General features: G+C 38.3%; 1 protein-coding gene across 5 annotated transcripts in view; it reads left to right on the top strand.

The window, feature by feature from the left end:
• Positions 1-20199, top strand: part of cdh6 (cadherin 6) — an 80843-nt gene that overhangs the window by 42009 nt on the left and 18635 nt on the right. For all 5 annotated transcript variants that reach the window (XM_067474908.1, XM_067474909.1, XM_067474911.1 and 2 more), the window contains exons 3-7: positions 632-926; positions 1104-1223; positions 4052-4225; positions 14395-14582; positions 16381-16631. In XM_067474908.1, the coding sequence (XP_067331009.1) occupies positions 632-926; positions 1104-1223; positions 4052-4225; positions 14395-14582; positions 16381-16631 (1028 nt within the window). The remainder of the gene's footprint in view (positions 1-631; positions 927-1103; positions 1224-4051; positions 4226-14394; positions 14583-16380; positions 16632-20199) is intronic.

The following is a 20199-nucleotide window of genomic DNA, read 5'->3' as shown; positions in this document are numbered from 1 at the left end:
TATTAACTGTCAGTAGTAAATCAGAAATTCAGTTTTGACAATAACGTTATCATTTACATGACCACAAGATGGCAATTGTCAGAACAAGTTGTTTTAGGTTATTTAATTGTTGACAAATGACAATTGTTTTTTTCCCCTCTCCCTGGGTCTCTTTCCAGCTGTGGTCCTAATTCTCCTAACAGAGGGCATGAAAAAAAAATAAAAACAATACATAAAAGTGCAGTAAATGAAACTAAATAAACAATTAAAGGGCTCAGTTATTTATTTACAAAGAATGCTACATTTCTGCGGCATTCATTTGAATTATTTGCTGTTGCACAAGAAAAAGAAACAAAATCTTTTGTTCCAGCCATAAAAAAAAGCATTGGAATGATGTTATTTTTAATGAAAATGGGAACCTTGAAAATATGGCTTTATATCCATAATAAAAATCAATATGTGGCTGAATACTGGCGTTTACATTTTGTGAAACAGAAAAAATAAAGGAAGTAGAAATATTCTAAAATACATTTGGAGTTTTGCATATTGCAGGAAGTGTGTTGTAATGTCTAATATAGTTGAAGATTTGTTATGCGGCAGTCACTCAGGTCAAAGTTATTAAGCTCTCAAATATGCATGTGTCTATCTACAGCTCCAGTCGGACCAAGACCACGGCAATGGCTTAGTCAAGTACGTCCTTTCTGGCGAGGGGGCCGGCACCATCTTTGTTATTGATGAGAATAATGGTGACCTGCACGCCACCCGCCGCTTGGATCGTGAGGAAAAGGCTTTTTATATCCTCAAAGCCACAGTGGTCAACAAACGAACAGGTCAAAAGCTGGAGCCAGAGACTGAGTTCACCGTCAAACTCCACGACATCAACGATAATGAGCCTCAATTTAGCAAAGAGGTTTACATTGGCAGCGTACCTGAGAGGTCTGACATCGGTAGGGACGTTTTTCTTTTTTTTATTGCAGCTTTTCACTGCTCTCTTGTACTTTGTATTCTTGTAAATGTAAAAAAAAGGTGTTCTTAACTTTTTAACTAATTCATCAGACAATTGCCGGTAGAATCCAGATCTGTGAGACTTGTCAGTAACAAGTATGTGAATGTGAATCTCTCAGGTACGTCAGTCATACAGGTGACAGCTACAGATGCTGATGACAGTATGTATGGGAACAGTGCCAAACTGGTCTACAGCATCAGCCAGGGACACCCATACTTCTCTGTGGACCCAAACACAGGTAGGTTAGATATGTCATCTGTGCAACAAGGGGTTTTTAACCCTGGTCCACAAGGTCCCTGTACTGCCTGTTCTCTATCTATGCCTGTTCTACATTGCACTACTGATGTAGATGTCACCTGCACCCCTTTGTCCCATTTCCTTTTTTCCCTGAAGATTATAATTTTTAACCAACAAAAAACAAAGAAAATGTTTATATGTAGATGGGGCAGGACAATGTAGTAGTGATTAGCACTGTCTCCTTACATCAAGAACCTGAACTCAACACTGTCTTAACACTTGTAGTTTTATTATATTTATATTTATTATATTCTGTCTAAATTTGTCTAAAAAGTTTTTCACGAGTGAAAGATTTTAATGTGAAGTACCCGCAGAAAGTCAGCATTAAAGCAAACTGACATTTTAGGAAATGTCAGAGTGTTCTACGATAGGTGACATTAGACACACAGAAACTAAACTGATATCAACCTTTTCATCTTACTCTGGGTACTACAGCATATCAACATATACCTATTATGTCAGAATGTTCTTGTAACTACATAACCAAAGCAGTGCACCTGGCTGCCAGGCCACCAAGTACAAAAAATAGCAACAGAGTGAATTGAAGTCCCACATCTAATTTAGTGTACCTTAGGACTAAGTTCAGGTGTTATCTGTTTTAGCTATTATCTTGTTGCAATCAGCATATATGGCTTGGTAAGGCCCTACTCTCAATGCCATGAGGTGCAGTAGTAGTTTAATGTGCCAGACCATGCTTAAAATGAAACAGCTACAACGTTAGGTTTAGGTACAAAAAAGAACTGCTTAGGTTTAGAAGAAAGCTTGTGTTTTACAGTAAGATAATGTTAACAGCACAAACTTTACAACGTTGACTATCATTATATTAATTGTTGCCTCTTATTTCAAAGTCCTGTGTTATTGCCTCATTATGTCGACTTTGTTTCTTTTAAACGACTTTAACATTTACAGTTGCTAAATGTAAAACAAATTTCCACACATGCCTGGTGATCTGATAGGTAGTAGGTGCCCTACTGAAACATAACTACAGCATGATGACAGTCAAATTGGCTGACAATAGGTAGAACAGGGAGCAACAGAAGCAACAAAACTGAAATAAACTCCTAACACTCTTCTAAATCAATGCTTTGCAATTGAATTGCTGACTTAAAATTCCACTTTTCTTTCACTGGTGCCAGTTTTAGATCTCACCCCTCCATATTTATTTTATCAGTTTCAACTTATCAGATTCTCTAGACGATATTTTCCACCAGTGTCTGTACCAACACCAGAATTTAATTTCAGTAAACAGTGTGCTTCTCAGGTAGCGGGAAGAGGCAGCTCTTTGTTGTGCCTTCATATTTCATTTTCAGCCAATACATCTGTTTTCTTCTGCATGAGAAGCTGAAAAGAACTAGTAATAAAAAAAAAATACATGCTTAGTGCTTCTCCATTCTGCACATTTTATGCTGCTACTATCCTAAAAAAGAAAAAGTTAAAATAGGTTTTGTTGTAATGTCTGCTGTGATAAAACACCACCACAGCTTAGTTTAGCCCTTTCCTGATCTTATGCACTTTCTCTGTAAATACAAAAGTCAGCCATCCATTTAGATAATCAGCACAGTAATCTCCCTGTCTCTGCTCTTCTGCTTGTTTCTAACAAATAGAGGAGTTACTGCTGGCTGTGGATTAAGCGGCAATGACAAGACTATGTGTGTTCTTTCATGCAGAAAGTGCAGACGAACAGAAGTATTGAAGTAAATAATAAATTTGTGGTTTAGGAGCTCATGGCATCCTCATGCTCCTGCAGCTGTTTATCCAGCACCTTATCATTCCTGCTCCTGACTCTTCTATTTCTCCCTGACACATTTGAAACCCTACTGATAATTTAAAAAAATGTAGGAAATTACCATTTTTTGCATAGGCTCATTTTGGATGAACAATTACTTTTTGCAATTACTAAAGTAAGATTGCAATAACCTTTTCCTGTGGATTCTTCCGAAGAGAAGCCATCTTGTGTTTTGCCTATTGAACTCTTATACTGTAACAACAGCAACGGTAGCAGAAAGTTTGGGAGCGTAGTGACAGGAATTGTTTAAAAAATAAAGCTACTTTAAATGAGAAAAAACACATAGAGTTACATTCTTGCAAATATAGCATTGGAATGACCTTCACTATTAATTACTAGAGAGACAATGGCAGAATTCAAATGGGTGTAATGGTAGTTTATTGGAAAAATGCAGATGTAAAATTGATTTTTTTAAAAATTGATTTAAAGTTTTGAAAACCTAACTGAGATGTAGTGTGCTTTTGTGAGTCAGGAGTGATTGCTAACCTGTTGACCTCACACTCCTGAAAGTAGACAAGGGGCCATTTATTTCCACTTTGACTGGCCAACTGGGAAAACCACCCAAATGCTACAAAAAATAGTCCAAATTATCATAATTAACCTAAACGATTTGAAACCAGCCAATCAGAAATTATATTGGTTTTGTCGTCTTTATGAAATGATTGGAAACACCATTGAGGATTTGTCAGATTTTATCTGAGGGATATCTGTCTATTGATTGGAAACAAACAAAACATCAGTAGAACAGATGGCACACCCCTTTCAACCACCCACAACTGAAACAATAGCAAAATGCACATATTTTACTAGAGAAGGTCAGCTTAATCTCACCTTAAGACAAACTTTTTTTATTTGCAAAAGGCAAAAACTGTGATTTTTGTATGAGCTTGTGAGGTTTAGTATGCAAATCAAGACAAGGCAATGTGAAAGAGAAAAGAGAAGAACAGAACTGAAACAGAAGCACCTTTGTTTTTTCTTTTCAGGCGTTATCCGGACAGCACTGGGTCCTGGTGACATGGACCGCGAGCAGAGAGAGCATTACCAGGTTGTGATCGAAGCAAAAGACATGGCCGGACAGAGAGGAGGCCTCACAGGGACCACAGTGGTTAACATCACTCTCACTGATGTCAACGACAACCCTCCCCGCTTCACTCAGAGTAAGTCAACAGCACTGAAGGAGGACAGATTGCACCCAGATGATGAAACACTGAGTCACACAGACAGTATGCCTTAATTATAGAGTTCAGAAGCAGAAAAGAGCAGGCTAACAGTTTTTCCATACCTTGTTAAATATCAACAATTTTCCCACTAGAAGCTAATGCAGGTAATCATGTGTGGTAAAGTTTCTCTCTGAGATTGTTTCATTTAACCTTTAACATCTACTGTTAACTTTGAATTGAAAAACACTCACTTGCCTGCAACAAGAACAGAAAAAAAAGTAGAAACACGGCACCAGAATGACGGAAATGTCCCAGAGTTTCTATCTACAAATCAAATTTCCCCTCAGGAATGAATGAGGTCCTGCATTCAAATGACAGGACGGGCTACATTATATTAAAAAATGAGCACTAGAGGCAAAGTCACAAAAACACCTTTAACACGCAACAAGCAAACTCTGAAAGCTTTAATATCTCACCATTAATGAGAAAAGTAAGATTTTATGGATTTTATAATGCAGCAAGCGTGTTGACACTAATGGAAATCTTGGCCAGTGAGTGAGGAGTGACTGCTGGTTTTAATTACACTCACTCGCTGCTTATGTTAGCAGAGCAAACAGTGTTAAAATAATGGTACTTTAGGGAATTTTTCTTTGCTTATTTCATTGATTCAGAACCTTTCCGATTTTGACACTTGCACAAAATGTTTTAACTCATGTAAGTTTAGCTGAACTGGAATCAAATGCTGTCATTGCAAACTTTCCAAAACAGTCCAAACAGCTGCAACTCTCATTATGGTTGCTGAAGTCCAGGAAGGAAAGTTTAGTTTTAAGCACCATAAAGCCCATAATCTCTTCAAGTGTTGCTGGCAAGTGAATAATGAAATGTAGTTTTAGCAAGTTTAGATTTTAGATGCTTTCAGGTGGTATGCAGGTGCTTCAACTGCCCTTATTCTTGGCATCAGCATGTTTTTCAGAAGCTTTAGGATGTAACTTCTTTGTGTTTCAAAGCATCTTTGGGGTTAAGTTAGAGATTCACTCAAGTCCATCAACTGGGTAGTTTGATGCTGAACAGGAGCCAAAACCCATAATCAAAGTAGCAACGGAGGGAAGCTGGATGAACAACAAAAAATAGGAGTCCAAGTTAATCACACTTTGTTTCTGCATCCAAAGCAAGATGGTTGTGGTTTGCAGTGTAGACAGTTGATTCAGGGACAGAAGGAGAGTCCAAGATCCAAAGATCCATCCATATTATCTGCCCCTTAACCAGGGTCATTGTGACAACAGGTTGAGCAAGACAGTCCAGACACCAGACAATGTCAGGAGAAATCAGCCTCTGACATTGTCCGGAGTTGATTTTCACATATATAACGCACAACGAGAGTCAGTAGCATCCTCATGGGAGAAACTCAGCGCACACAAGAGGCACAACGTAATAGAAAACTTGTGTTGTGTTTACAGCAAATGAAATCAATACATCAGTTAATTCGCTTCAAATCCTCCCAACGATTTAGAAAAGAGCCACATGTAGCACAGATGAGCTCACGCATAAAATATGGAATAGTGGGGTAAAGTCCAGATAATGTGGGGGGCATCTCTCTTGGACATGTGCAATCTTACAAACACCCCTCCAAGCAAAGTCAGGAGATTGTCAGGATTCCAGTGCATGTGTGAAAGAAGCTTATGTTAGATATGCCCAGTAGACCTCCAAGGGGGAGGTGTCCAAGAGGCATGCAGACCAGGCACCCTAACAACCTACGCTTGCTTCTTTTAAGCAGAGCCTCTTCTTAAAACGTCCTCTAGATGTCCAAACTATGTACCTTTTTCTGTACAGCTGAGCCTGGCCACCCTACTGAGGAAATGCATTTCATTCGTTTAATTTGCCGTCTCATTATTTTGGTCACCACCCAGAACTTATGACCATAGATCTCCTAGTAAAGTAAGAGCTTTGCCTTCTGGCTGTGCGCCCTCTTCACCATAATGGTTCTGTACAATATCCACATTATTGCTGATGCTGCACCAACCCACCTGTCGACCTCAAACTCCATTTTACCTTCACTTCTGAAATAATTAAAATCCTTCACCTGGGGCAACAACTCACTCCAAACCTGAAGGGAGCAATACACCATTTTCAGAGAAAGAAACCCTTTTCCTAGATGAAAATGATTATCATTTGAATGGATAGAATCCAAAGTGCAGTGGCTTGAAAGTGGAATTTGAGCTGAATTGTTGAGGTTAGAATGACCTGTTGGTTGAGGGAATAGAATCTGAAGGTGCTCCAGCAGTGAGATGATTTAAGGCACAGAGGTTTTTAAGAACCTGGCCAACTGTTTTCCTCTTCTTTGTTAAGCAGACTCAAATGATGGATGACAATATGTAACTAAATAAAATAAACCCATAAATGCATTGTTCAGCATGATCTCAAAGTTTCTGCTCGCTGCCGACTTTTTTCCCGCTCACAGTTACTGTTCACAGCAGTAAATCATTGTGCTCAGCTCACATGTCAGAGGCCAGAAATTGCTGCACTACAGACATAGCAGTAGACTTAATGAAGTTTCTAACTAACTCTATAACTCATCCTGTCCATCACAGCAGGAGCACCATTCAATGCCAGCGTTTTTTTATCCATTCAAAGCCTAGCCCTTTCTGCTAGAGAAATTAAGCACTTCTTCTATGGGAAACGATTTCCCCAGCTGCACGTGTCCTTCCAGGAGAATTTGTCCAAGTAACATTAATTCTTCCCGAAAGCCTTCTTCCCAATTAATTAAACTTAATTAATCCTTAATCGCAGGAACAGTTTCACTGTAAACATGTGGGCTTTGTTCCAAGTAGTGCATTCTCTCTAGACCCCTGCTTACAGCGTCTTAGTTAGTGAGAGACAGACTTGGGATTCAACGACAATTTAAATGATAATAATGAAATGCTCTCTGAATCTGGTCTCCGATAAGAGTCTGGACAGCCACAGTTTAGGGACTCAACTCACAGCATTTTCATTATTGGCTAATCTGTAGATTATGGATCATTTGGATCATTCGGACGTCAGGAATAGTCGAAAATGTCCAGCACAAGTTCATAGCAACATATTTCATTGACATGTTTAGTGCTTCCCCCAAAGCCTCAGAACTGTTATACAACTGTGAAAAGGCTGTGTGGTCTCCCCATGACTCCTCACAAGTGAACCTGATGCCAGAAATCTACAGAATGTCCCTTTAAAGTCGCATGTACAATGTTTCACTAATAAAAATGACTGTGTATTTCCCCCTCACCTGAGAGTCACTTACTGTGTGGACTCTAGAGAGAGCTCCAGGAAGGAAACAAACAAATCATTTGAACACCTACATTATTCTGGCACTGTTTCCCGCGGCAACAGATTCCCTGTGGTAAGAATGGATCCCGAAAAGTTGATTAATTAAATCTGAGTTCGGGTGAGAGAAGATTAGCCTGCCCAATTTTGCCATCTAATGTTCCTGATTGGAACTTAATCTATAAACATATTCCAAAGAATACAGATTCAAATTTAGGTAAATACATTTTAAAGTATTAAGTGTTAGACAATGTATGCTGGGAAGTCTGTAAGCAATATTTATTTATATATTAATTTTAATAATGAAACAGGGAACCCCAGACATCGAGGACAAAAGAATATATACAGAGCATTTACAAGTAGAACAAGGAGAAGCATATAAACTGGGTGTGGTGTGTATCTGTGTGGGTGTGTTTAAAGTTTATTTCAATTCATAATTGTATGACTTAAGGTCACAACAATTCATTTTGTGAGTTTCTTTCTACATTTTCCAAACCACATGAGAAAAGATTTTAGTGATTCAACTAAATTCATGTACAATGCCTTACAGTGCTGTTAAAGATTCTACTAACTGGACAGCGCAGCCACGTACCTTACATGAATGCACAATAATCAGCCTGCCCATAAGAACATTAGAGTTATTCTAATGGACAATGCCATCATCCATCACTTATGGTTGACAAACATCATGCAATGAGCAACCTCACACTTCACTACTCACTGATGTCATTGACAGGGCAGGTGTAGACATTTTTTATTGGAATGGCCTATGCCTCTAGCTCCCCCCGGGTCTTCGTCCATTGCAGTGGTTTATACATCTTCATATATCAGTTTGGTAGTCATCAACATCAACAAAACAAATGACTACTTATGATGAGTTCTACAGCCTTGTAAAGGAAATCTACGGTATGCATTGTGATTAGCAATGACTGACTGAAGTATTTTTATATCATGTACAAATATTTATTTGTACTAGTAATATACATTATTAATTCAGTTCTATAATCCAAAACATATTTTGGCAAACCCCTCGAAACTCTTTAATAGGTTAAATAGTTAAATAGCTTAATGTTACATTGTTTAATCTGTTATTCATAATTTGCTGGTGGTAGTTAAAATGCTCCAAAATATCTCGTAGTAGTTGTAGCGGAGTCAAAAATATTCACCAGTCATTATACAGCTGATTTTAACTTCTTACCCTCGAAAATTTGTTAAAACACCACAACTCAATAGCGCTGCTGCTTCTACTTTCCAGTGGAACTATATGAAGTCCTTATGGTCTGCCATTGCTGGCAAAAAATTTTAAATCCACTCTGATAAAAATACCTATACACGAACCATCAAACTGCCACACGAATAAGCTAAATACTAACAAAGTAGACGGCTACTTACACAGTTTCATCCCAGCACAATAGCCTCATCTCCAGCACAGAGAAAAGATTATTTTGGAAACAAACTCATATGTAAACACAATGGGCAATAACGGGGTCACAAAAACATTGTCGAAGCTATGTCCATACACACGAAACGATAAGCCGATAATGGAATTATTGTGCCTGTACTGTATATGTTCACACTACGAGGTTCATTCTTGGCACTAAACCCCGATTATGAGTCGTCCTGGAGCTTTTAGTCTTATTACATGACCTGAATCATCAGATGGACTTACCTCAGTTGTCTTCGAATTACTGATGTTTCAATTCCAATTCTTCAGCTTTTAAAGCCAACATAGATGACACGTCTTGAAGGTGCTTAGAAAATATAATGCTTAAAAATATGCTGCATTGTCATTGCACTTGGTTGTCAAGACAACAGTCTATTTCCTGTTACCATTATTCTGCAGCACAGCACTTACATCTGTCAGAACTAGTTTGTATGGTGCAGTTTAGTCTAATTTCAGTGCTAATCTAAAGTTAGTGGAAGATTTATAACTGTTGGAGTTAACATCGCAACATCTGGTGCAAATACTTCAGCATTTCATCAAGACTCTGTACCAGCTTGCTGTATTATGGTAGTGTGCACGTGAATTTGTGTGCATGTGTGTGTGCGTTAATCATTAGTGTTCACTGTCTCTAGAAGTTTAAAACAAGTGAGTAAATTGCTGCTCTGTTTGCCTTGATCAAATCAGTCATTCTCCTGTCTAATTTCTGTGTATTGACACAAGGCAGAACTTCCTCCCCTTTGTTCTTCCACTCTCTGTATCCATCCTTTCATTTTCTAATTGTTTTTTCCCTCTCCCTCTATCTCTGCCTCATTTAATCACAGTCACTTATATCAGAGTGTCAGCATCTCCCTCCTTCTCTTTGCCCACCATTAGCACCCATTCACCCACTGTTTCCATCTCCACTGCATGGTGTAAAATGAGATCACCCTAGGACCTGCTGAACAGATTGCATGTGGCAGTATCATTCTGTTAAGTCCACACACACACACACACACACACACACACACACACACACACACAGGCTTGTACTGTATTTCTACCAATATGAGAACCGTCTGTGACTTAGATTCTGTGTGTTTTCTCTCCGCTGTCCTCGGTCTGATGGTCAGATACTGGTTCTCACAAAGGCAGAACACACACTCATTCAAACACACACCTTGGTCCACACATGTCAATTCATTTCACTTCACACCAGGACTCCAATCAGTCCTGTTGGAGGCTGATACAAGAGGCAACACAATCTCCAACCAGCCAGGAAGAAAACTGACTGGAGATGAAATCTATGAAATCTCTTTTTACCTCTGGGCTCTTCAGGGTCTCAGCAGGCTCCTACTTGTTTGTTTTAGTGTTTTTCAAAGACATAGGTACACATATAGTTCTACTAGAAGTATTGGAACATTAGAGTACATTTTTCACATTTAAATGGTCACATCAATTAAGTTCATTCAGTTCACCAAATACAGTAGCATTTATCTTTGATTGACTCATTTACAGTAGCATTTAGCTTTGTGTTAAGTGTTGAAGATGTCCCAATTATATACAGTCTGTATAAAGTTTGGTCTTTTCTTGGCTGACTGATACAGCTAAACTTTGACAAACGTTATGTCATGCAATAACCTGTGCAAGCGATTCTGTCAGTATTCTAACCACAAGATGATGGTAGTATTTAATACTTTACTTCTTATACTGATTTATTTCTTCCCCGAGGAAAGCTGTGTTGACACAGACACAAAAATAACTGGTTTGCATTGTAGATTCTTGTGTGCTTCACTAATAAATTGTCTTTCCTTGGTTTCCTGAGAAGTAAATCACACTCTTATTCTGAATGTATAGAAGTCTGGACCATTTATCTCCCTAGACCCCCTTTAGAGAAATATGGAGCAACAGCTAATATAAATTTGATTTAAATAAAATAACTCCTGGAACTGGAGAAGTAAAGGAAATGAGACCTGGATGATTATTTTGAGCTTTACAGACAAAGAAATTGAGAAATACTGTATTATTATGATTATTATACTGTTTAATTCTTTTAAATCACATATAATTTAACAGCTGCTGACCTGCCCAATGGGAGCAACTAGAGGTTCTGTATCTTGTTTAAGGGCCCTTAACATTTTTATGAGTGGATAACCCAGCTGTCTTTTTTGTTAGATGTATAGGCTCAAAATGGAGGATAAAGCCAATTCGGTAGTGCAAGTTGATCCATGTATGATTCTTCCACGTGTTTGATTTTTTGACATATTCAATTTTGATTTTGTGGCTCTGCAGACTTGGACAAAATCCATGAGAAAAGAAAAATCTCAGTTTGAAAAACAAAAATAAAAAAAAAAAATAAAAAAATCTAACTTTGACTTTTGATACAACATTATATTTTAAATAATACAACAAAGACCAAATCAAACAACAGAGGGACTAGTTTGCTCCAATTAAAAGAGGCTAAACGACTATAAGATTGAAGATGTGTGATGCTAATTACAGGAAACAGTTTGAAATAATACTCTAATCCAATTGTTTACAATCTTTTCTGTCCCTTTTCTTGTGTTGTGTTATCAAGAATTGAATTTAATTTGACTCAAAAATTAAAAGTAAACTCAGATTTTAATGTCTTTTAGTTTTAGTTCTTATATAAGTCTTTAATTACTTTTGCCAGTTTCAAGTTATGTTAGAGAAAATTGTGGCTTTCTTTAATGTTTGTGCCAGATGTAATGACGTTCCATTTACACATTTCTGAGATATTGTGATCATGAGAATGTAACCAACATGAGGTCACAGTGATCTTTGGCCACCAAAATTGAATCAGTACATCCCTAAGTCCAAGGGTACATGTGCTGATTTTGAAAAAAGTGTGATATCACAAGGTGTTCTTGTGATATCACACTTAAGAGAATGAGACAGATGTAACAAGAAGCCTTATTCCAAAGCCACCAGTTCAGAGGCATAAAAAAGTTGGGATCTTTATGGTTTCTCAACAATTTAGATCTTTAGGACAAAATGTGTGAGAGAAATAAATCTGGAACAATTTCTTTGGAAATTTCTTTCTTCTGTGGTTAATTTTTCATTATTTATTTATGTATTATTTATTACATATATACTTCAAATACTTTAGTTGTGTGTGTGTGTGTGTGTGTGTGTGTGTGTGTGTGTGTGTGTGTGTGTGTGTGTGCGTGTGTGCAGCATTCAAACACCCTTTCTCACATTCCAACACCCTTTCTCTCACTCTGCCTTTGTTGATGCACACACACACACACACTCACATATACAAATATAACCAAAAAAGTGACATGTTGGGTGCTGTCTAGCTACTGGGGTGTATGATGCCTGCTGTGTCTCAGCAGCTTCTAATTACTCACTCAAATGCGTTACACACACCATCAGATTTTTGAGATGGAGTGTACTTACACACACACACACACACACACACACACACACACACACACACACACACACACACAGTCTGTGGAGGTATCCTGATATGAAACTGCCTCAGGTTCATATAGCACAGTGACATCTCATTTGCATTCATTTAGGTGTGTTTGTGTGCTTGGACTCCATTCAGTGACTCAGAGTAGCAGCTTTTTTTGTATGTAGGCAGAGGCTGTGTTTGTTTCACAATGAGGGGGAAAAATCTTAGCAGCGGCCAGCTCTCCTCAGCAAACCTCACTGATGGCAAAACACGGTGTTAGCACTTATTTCAGAGAACAAAAGGATATATCACGCTCACAAAAAAATACATCGAAATGCTTTTTTTAATGATCGTCAGCAGTCTGAGAGATTGTGGGGAGACATTGTTTTCAGTGCCTGCCTTCCATCAGCATTTACACTACTTTTTTCGGGGGGGGGACTAAGAAGGCTTCCTTTGTTCTTGCTGTCTACCTGTCTAACCTTCCTTAGAAGTTCTAAGACAACAGAAAGAGATCATTCCTCTGTTCAGCATTTACGCTGTCACATGGTTTTTCTTTTTCCGAGGAGGGAAAAACTTTCTCAATGTCTTTGTTTGAGTTTATGTGGTACATCCATTATCTCTCACTGATATTATTCTCCTTAACAGTGTCATACTGTAGCTGCATGTTGAGGCAGGTCTACTGTGTTTGTGTAGCCATTAATTCCAGCAACAATCTCAAAAGGCCTCAGAGGGCCACATTAGGCAGGAAACACAAACACCTGCCTAAGTGGACGCCACAACCAAAGGGGGAATAACTTGACAAATGCTGAAAAGGATTAGAGTACAGTACATGAGACAAAAGGTAGCAAAGAGCCATTGACAAATATATACTAATCTAAAATGTACAAATCCAAGTTTTTCTGAACTGGTTATCACAAAAAGTAGATACAGTTTTACGAAAAGTATACCACACTGTCATTTAAGTAAAGACACATCATACATGTAATGTGACAGTCCTGTTAGATTAAATTTAACCGTAGGTAACATTAGTAGAGAGTGATTTTGGGATGTACTTGCTTTGTTTTGTGTCCTAATAGATGAACTCTAATGAACGATTTTCCCACCCCCTAAGATAGTACTGTTAAATAAAATTGCACACACAGACATACAGACACACAGACGCTACAAAATGTACCAGTCAAGCAAAACTAATTGACCATCTCTGATTGGTTAGAAAACTAAGCCTTGTGCAAAACCCATTATAAGCAAACATTGCTGTACTGTTGCTGTTCAATGGGTCTGAGTCACAGGAGGCTTTGATGACACCTCTACAAAAACATTTTGAAAGTTATAGGCTGCAGCTTTAAATCAACTTTAAATCTATACATTACATATTCAACTAGCTGATATGGCTCGTTGGATTTTCCATTTAGATACTGTAGATAGCATTGCCTAGTGTATAATTCTTGTGAGTTTAATTTTCCAGATTAAAGTACACTTAGCGCTTGCTGCTCAAATCAGAAGCCAAAAACTATAAACTATGAAAACACACTAAGAAGGATGCTTGTGCAGCAGCTCTGTCAATCATTAGCTCCATGCCACAATATATACTCAGAAAAGGAACATCAGATTCTGATACGAAACAGCTGAAAAAGTTTTCCACTTCACACCCGAAACCCTTAAGCTTCTTTCATAGATATATTTATTGATTTGATCTCTGTACCTATATTATTTCTAGTAGGTTACAGTCCATTGGACGTTATGCCTACTAATAGACAGTTCAGTCAGGAAGTGGCTTCCTGTGCATGCAATGTTATTTTAGTAAATCTAGTTTTGTAAAAACACTTGAGGATGCCTGTAACATAACGATTCACAATGTCATTATACAATATTTATCTTCCAGTATTACTGTAAATGATAAATACAGATTATATCATCTTGGGATTTGTTTTTACTGGAAAATGAATCTCATATGAATGTGCATAATATAATATGACAGATAGAGTACCATGCATATGTGTCTGTTCTTGTTCTTTTCAGGTATTTACCAGTTTAGAGTTCCAGAGTCATCCAAGTCTGGCACTCAAGTTGGAAGAATTAAAGCTACTGACCGTGACATCGGGAGAAACGCTGAAATGTATTTCACCATCGTCAGCGGAGACGGCATGGATATGTTTGAGATCTCCACTGACAAAGACACACAGGAGGGGGTCATTACCGTCAGCAAGGTGAGAATATATGGGACAGAAAGCATCAGATGCATGTAGCATGTGAAAACTAGATTTGTAAAGAAGATTTGCTGTAAGGCATGCATAACAACGATACATAACTACCTTCTTGTAAGTTTGAACAATAAATCATTATAATAAAATTTAAATAAATAGCATCAGAGTTTTTTCTGTTGCTGTTCATTACACAAACTATCTCTTGAAAACAATCCTGATACTGTATCTAAGTTGAAATGAGGCTGCTTTGAATTATCTTGATATTTTTCGCACGGCATTGACAAAATCAAATTAATTCTAAAGCAGTGATTCAGCAGATCCCACACTTTCGACTCATAAAGATCCTGGCCACGTAGTCTGTTTTACACGTACTGTTAAATATGCTAAGCCTGGGCATGCTTGACAGATGAAAGAAACCAAATTAAACTTATTCATCTTTACCTTCACAAGCCCCAGCCCTGGCCTTTGCAGCAGGCACTAATACACAGGAGTGGGGCTTTTTTTTATGCAGCTGGATTTTTCGAAATGATTCGGTGTCCTCGCAGAGAGTGTGTTTAGTGACAATCACAATTGATATTTAGAGTCTTTTGTTCCTCGTGCTGACACAACCCAGGAAAAAGTCTGCAGTCTTCAACAAAGAAGTAATGATATTCTGTCAGCAGGATACGAGAGGAGCACAATATCCATAAATCTGAAGCTTTGTTCTTGTTTCAAACAACAAGCATGCAGCATTGTCACAGCTGATGTCAAGGAACAGATTTCATCAATGTTATTTGCACTTTTGAAAATCTATTATCATTTGTCATCAGATGGAGTCTGTCAGCTGCTTTATATCACTTTTTTATTAATGTTAGATATTCCTCTGTAACCGCATGTGACATGCTTTTTATTCTTTTATCATTCAGACAGTCAGTAACGCTGATACAATAAATCCTGCCTTTGATGCTAACCTTCTCGGTTTTTCATATTAAATAATATATTGAATCAAATATTTTCTAGCCACAACATCAACATAATTTGATAACATGTCAATATGTTCAGCTTGTTCTGCTGCCCCCAAAGCAGCAGGAGAGTCGCTTAATCTGGTGGTAAATAATAAGATATTTTAAGTGAGTTGCCAGTTTTTGTGTCTACTGGCTTCTTCAGCTTTAGCCTTTGCTACATAGCAAAATTTTGCATTTACAGTTTCCCTGCAGATTTTGTGAACGCTTACCCGTTAAACATTGGGTGATGGGCAGCACACGGGCCGAGTGGTTAGAGCTAGTGATAGGGAAATCGAAGATTTGTGAAGCAATTAATTACTATGAAGCAAATGTATTGAAAATGGGTCAGTGTTTTAAAGCGTTTGACACAGTTAGAGTGGCAGCCTCTGCTGGTCAAATTCGTGGTATTACAGTTGATCAAAATACAAGATGTTTTTATGCTACCAGTGTTATTTTGTTCAATAAAGTCAATCCAAAAAGTTATGAAATCCAATTTTCAAGAAGTTGCTATTCAAAATGAGTGGATGTGATGTTCAAAATCAATGCAACACCTTTCTAAAATGAGTAATTTTGAATCTACCTGAAAACATTTTATATGATTTAAAAAAGCGAGGATGCCACCGAAACCAAATGACGCGAAGAGTCGTCTAACAGTCCAAAAGAACCAGAAATTTGTAAGAGGATAACAGTAACAGTAACAGTCAGATACTGAATAATTCTAATGACTCTAATAACTGCTACTGAACTGGTAGGTCTAGCTTGCCCAGACAAATCTAAACATGTCTTGTGTTTCCTGTTTTTCCAATCTGACTGTGTAGCCTTTGGACTATGAGAAAAAGCCATCCTATACAGTGGAGATCCAGGTCCAGAATACCCAGATGGACCCTCGGTTCATGTCCATAGGCTCAAAGGACATGGCCACAGTGCGGATCGGTGTCGAGGATGTAGATGAGCCACCACTGTTCGATAAGGCCAGCTATGTTATGGAGGTGAAGGAGGACGCTGCTGTGGGCATGGCTGTGGGGTCAGTCAGCGCAATGGACCCTGATGCAACTCGGAGCATAGTCAAGTACGGCCCAACCACAGTTTAAAGTCTTTAATTTGTTTTTCACAACCCATTTGATATTTTAACTTCCCACCACCTTTTTTTTCAATGACACAGAAGTTATTCGAACTTCCTGACTGCAGTGTAGCCAGATTATCTGACACATGTTTTGTTTGGAATTTAAAAAATCAACAGGTCACAGCTTTGGTAACCACATTACAACTGTGTTTATGCAAAAAAAAAGCATTTTGGTTAAAGTTCGAGAACAGAAATTGTCATTTTGTTTAAAAGCAAGTAAACGTGTGTGAAGTGACTAGACTGTTTTTCTAACCTTTACTAAGTGCTGTGAGAGTCAAACCCCAAGCCCCAGTCAGTTTAATAACACTGTAGACACAAAACTAGATGTTGTGCTTCAAAACAGACATGGGACATTTGGGTGGAAAAGAGATATGTATTTAATGATCACATGTCAAAACAGTTATTAGGTTAATAGAAAATTCTACTTGTAGAGTGAATCTCAAAAAAAATACCAGATATTTTGAACAAAACATCCTTCATTAGCTTTTTAATGAAGCTTATCTGCCCAGACATCAGACTGTTAAATCTGCCAAACAAACATCCACCAGGAACAGCTAATGTCAGTGTGCAGATTAGATACGTATAACTAATTAGCTTAAGCACACCCAAATGTCAGTATCACTCATGGTGCTTTTTCAAAACATCATTTTACATATCACTGTTTGACTAATTGCAGTCAGACTCTAAATGATCCATTTTACTATTTAGATGCCAGGACTGGTACATTTGAAAGTTAGCATATCTAGACTTCTTGCTCTGCTATTTTAGATTCCTGAAATAGCAGAGGAGGACGTTTGACTTTAAATGGACTTTAATTCTCTGAAGGCTTGTGAGGGATTCTGATGAGAGTGTGAAAAAATTGGGAAACAGAAGAAATATAAAGTTTAAAGACAGGTGGTACAGGGATTATAAACCAAGCCGCCTGTGTGTGCAAAAAGTGCTGAGCACATACAAAACACCACAACTTCACTTACAGTCTATATTTAATCCCTGTTGCCTCACTGCAGTACTGTTCATTATTGATGCTTGGCATTAGAATAGTTTGAGTGGTTGCTCTCCTGTTAGTAATTGTCCATTACTCGAATGGCATCGGTACATCTTGGGAATTTCCTGATGTTTACAAAATAAATGCCTAAAGCCCTCAGTAATTTGCTCTGTTGCAGAGGGTATTACAGGAGTTCTGTTAAGATAATTTGAAACTTTTCTAGTCTTGGAGGTTAATTTGAGTCACTGCCAAAAAACACAGCAATAGAAAGCACGAATTTAGAAAATATGGCTCAGTAAACAAAGTGAAAGATGACTTAGGTTGGAATTGTCATCGTGTATGATGCTGAATGGTAGCACAGAGCTGGATGAGGTGAAAATAAGTGATCATGATGTGTGTATGAGGGGATGACTGCAGAACGAGTGTGTTAAAGTGGCACGAGGTGAACCGTGGCTGCAGGACAGCTGGAGGCTAGAGCCGGGCCTTTATTTCTCAACATTAAAAGCAGGCGAACTGATGAGGAACATATTCCAATTAAAACAAGCACAGGACCATGGAGGGCTCTTAAAATTATGTGTCACAAGGGGACACACACACTCCCGCTCAAACACAATTCCAATTATTCCTGCGTTTGTGTATGTGACTATATCATCTGTTCACATTGTGTCAGTGCGCTGTTATTTTCCTGTTGAGAGCTTTCTAATTATGATGGAGCCTGGATGTACGGAGACAGTGTTTTTAGATTCATATCTCTTTATGGAAAACAATAATTAAGATTGAATGGTACATAATTAGCTGCTAATAGCAGTTTGATCTACTTTGGATTGGACAGTGAAACCAGCCTTGATCCAGGCACTGATGATGTTCATATACAGTCCAACGTGTACAGAGCAGTTTCCCTCTTACATGCAGAAAAAAGACAGCAAGCAAAGGAATCTCAGTTCTATTATCTATGAAGTGCTCTGAAGCTGTGAATAGCTGCATTCAGCAACTAGTTCAAAAATAGAGAATGCTCTGTGAGCAGTTCACAGACAGTAGGAAGAGAGTTTCAAGTAGCTGTGATGTTTTCAACAGCCTTGAACAGAAGGAGAGCACAGAATGCAGCAGCTTTCCAGTGCAGCACAATTATGTGATTTCAATTGTTAGAATATCAAGGTCGGCTGTTGTATGCAGACTCTACTTTTTGTCCAGTTTTCCAGATCAAACTGTGTACAGTCTCTTTGGTGCAGAATTCACATCAGGGTTTGTGTTCATCTTGAAGACGAAGCCAGTTTTGTGTCTGTGCCTATTTGCCACAAAGAAATGGATGATGTTGCAGAGTTAGCAGCACACACATTGACAGCATCAGTGTGTGTGTGTTTCTGTGTTCAGGTACCAGCTCTGGCTCATATGTTTTTTTTTTTTTTATATTTCAATAGGTGGGGGTCTAGGTAGACAAGGAAGTCCAGTTTGAGAACAGATTCTTGGAAGTTGGAAGTCAGACACCTAAACACTATAAAGCACTTTGCAAGATCAGAACAAAACCGACATTTTATTCTTTGTCTTGATTATTTTAAGATAATAATAGTAAACTAATGTTCTTCTTCCTGTTAACTAATCCACCAGAAATGTGCTTTTGACTGGCCAGTTTAGCATCCTGCCAGCTGACACCACATTGTGTGCTGCCAAAAGCTGAGACTGGTTCAGCATTTTTATGGGACGTTTGTGAGAAAGTCCAGTGATTTCCCTCCAGTTTCTCTCTCTTCTCCTCTCCTCCTTTCTTCTCCTCGGGACACGCACCAACAATTCATGGTTCAGTGATGTGCAAACACATCTTTACCTGAATTTGTGCCACCTAAAGCAATTCATGTAAAATCCACTTTCCACTTTTTCACTTCCTTCAGTCTGAACACACTGTGGAAAGGAATCCTCCAGTATTTGGGGAAATGTACCTATTTGCTGTCTTTCACAGACAGAGATGAGGTGATCAATATTCATATTTATCTCATTCACAGAGCTAGAGTCAGCCTAGTTAGCATGAAGATGGAACACAAAGAGAGTAGCTCTGATTGAAATTTAGACTTTTGTTAATTAATGTACTTCTTGTTGCATTGTTCTGGCAAACAGTGTTCGTCATTCCTGCTTGTAAGGTCGCAATTGCCAATGGGAACATTTCTGTAGCTAATGTAATTTAATTTAAACAATGAAAACCATTGTGGGCTTTTTATGGGGCCACAGTGCTGGTAGTACATTTTAAGCTACCCAGTCATGTGGGAAGCAGCCAAACAGCTTCACACAGCAGCTCAGACCCACAGTAATGCAAAGTTTATGAGTTCACATTGTACTTTAACAGCTTTACAGACTTCAGCTTATCTAAAATAACTCCACCGTGCGCTACATCACTTTTGACTTGGCTGTATCACCATGTGCTCTCCTCCATCATAGACTGAGAGAAATCAATTATTCTCCTGTCTGTGGGGAGCCCCTGTAGGGGCTGCACAGATACAAGGGTTACTGTAGTTCACCCCACCCCCTGGCTTAACATAGCCC

The sequence above is a fragment of the Channa argus genome, chromosome 14 (genome assembly GCF_033026475.1).
Source record: "Channa argus isolate prfri chromosome 14, Channa argus male v1.0, whole genome shotgun sequence".
NCBI classification, from domain to species: domain Eukaryota; kingdom Metazoa; phylum Chordata; class Actinopteri; order Anabantiformes; family Channidae; genus Channa; species Channa argus.
This window is presented reverse-complemented; position numbering and strand designations above follow the sequence as displayed.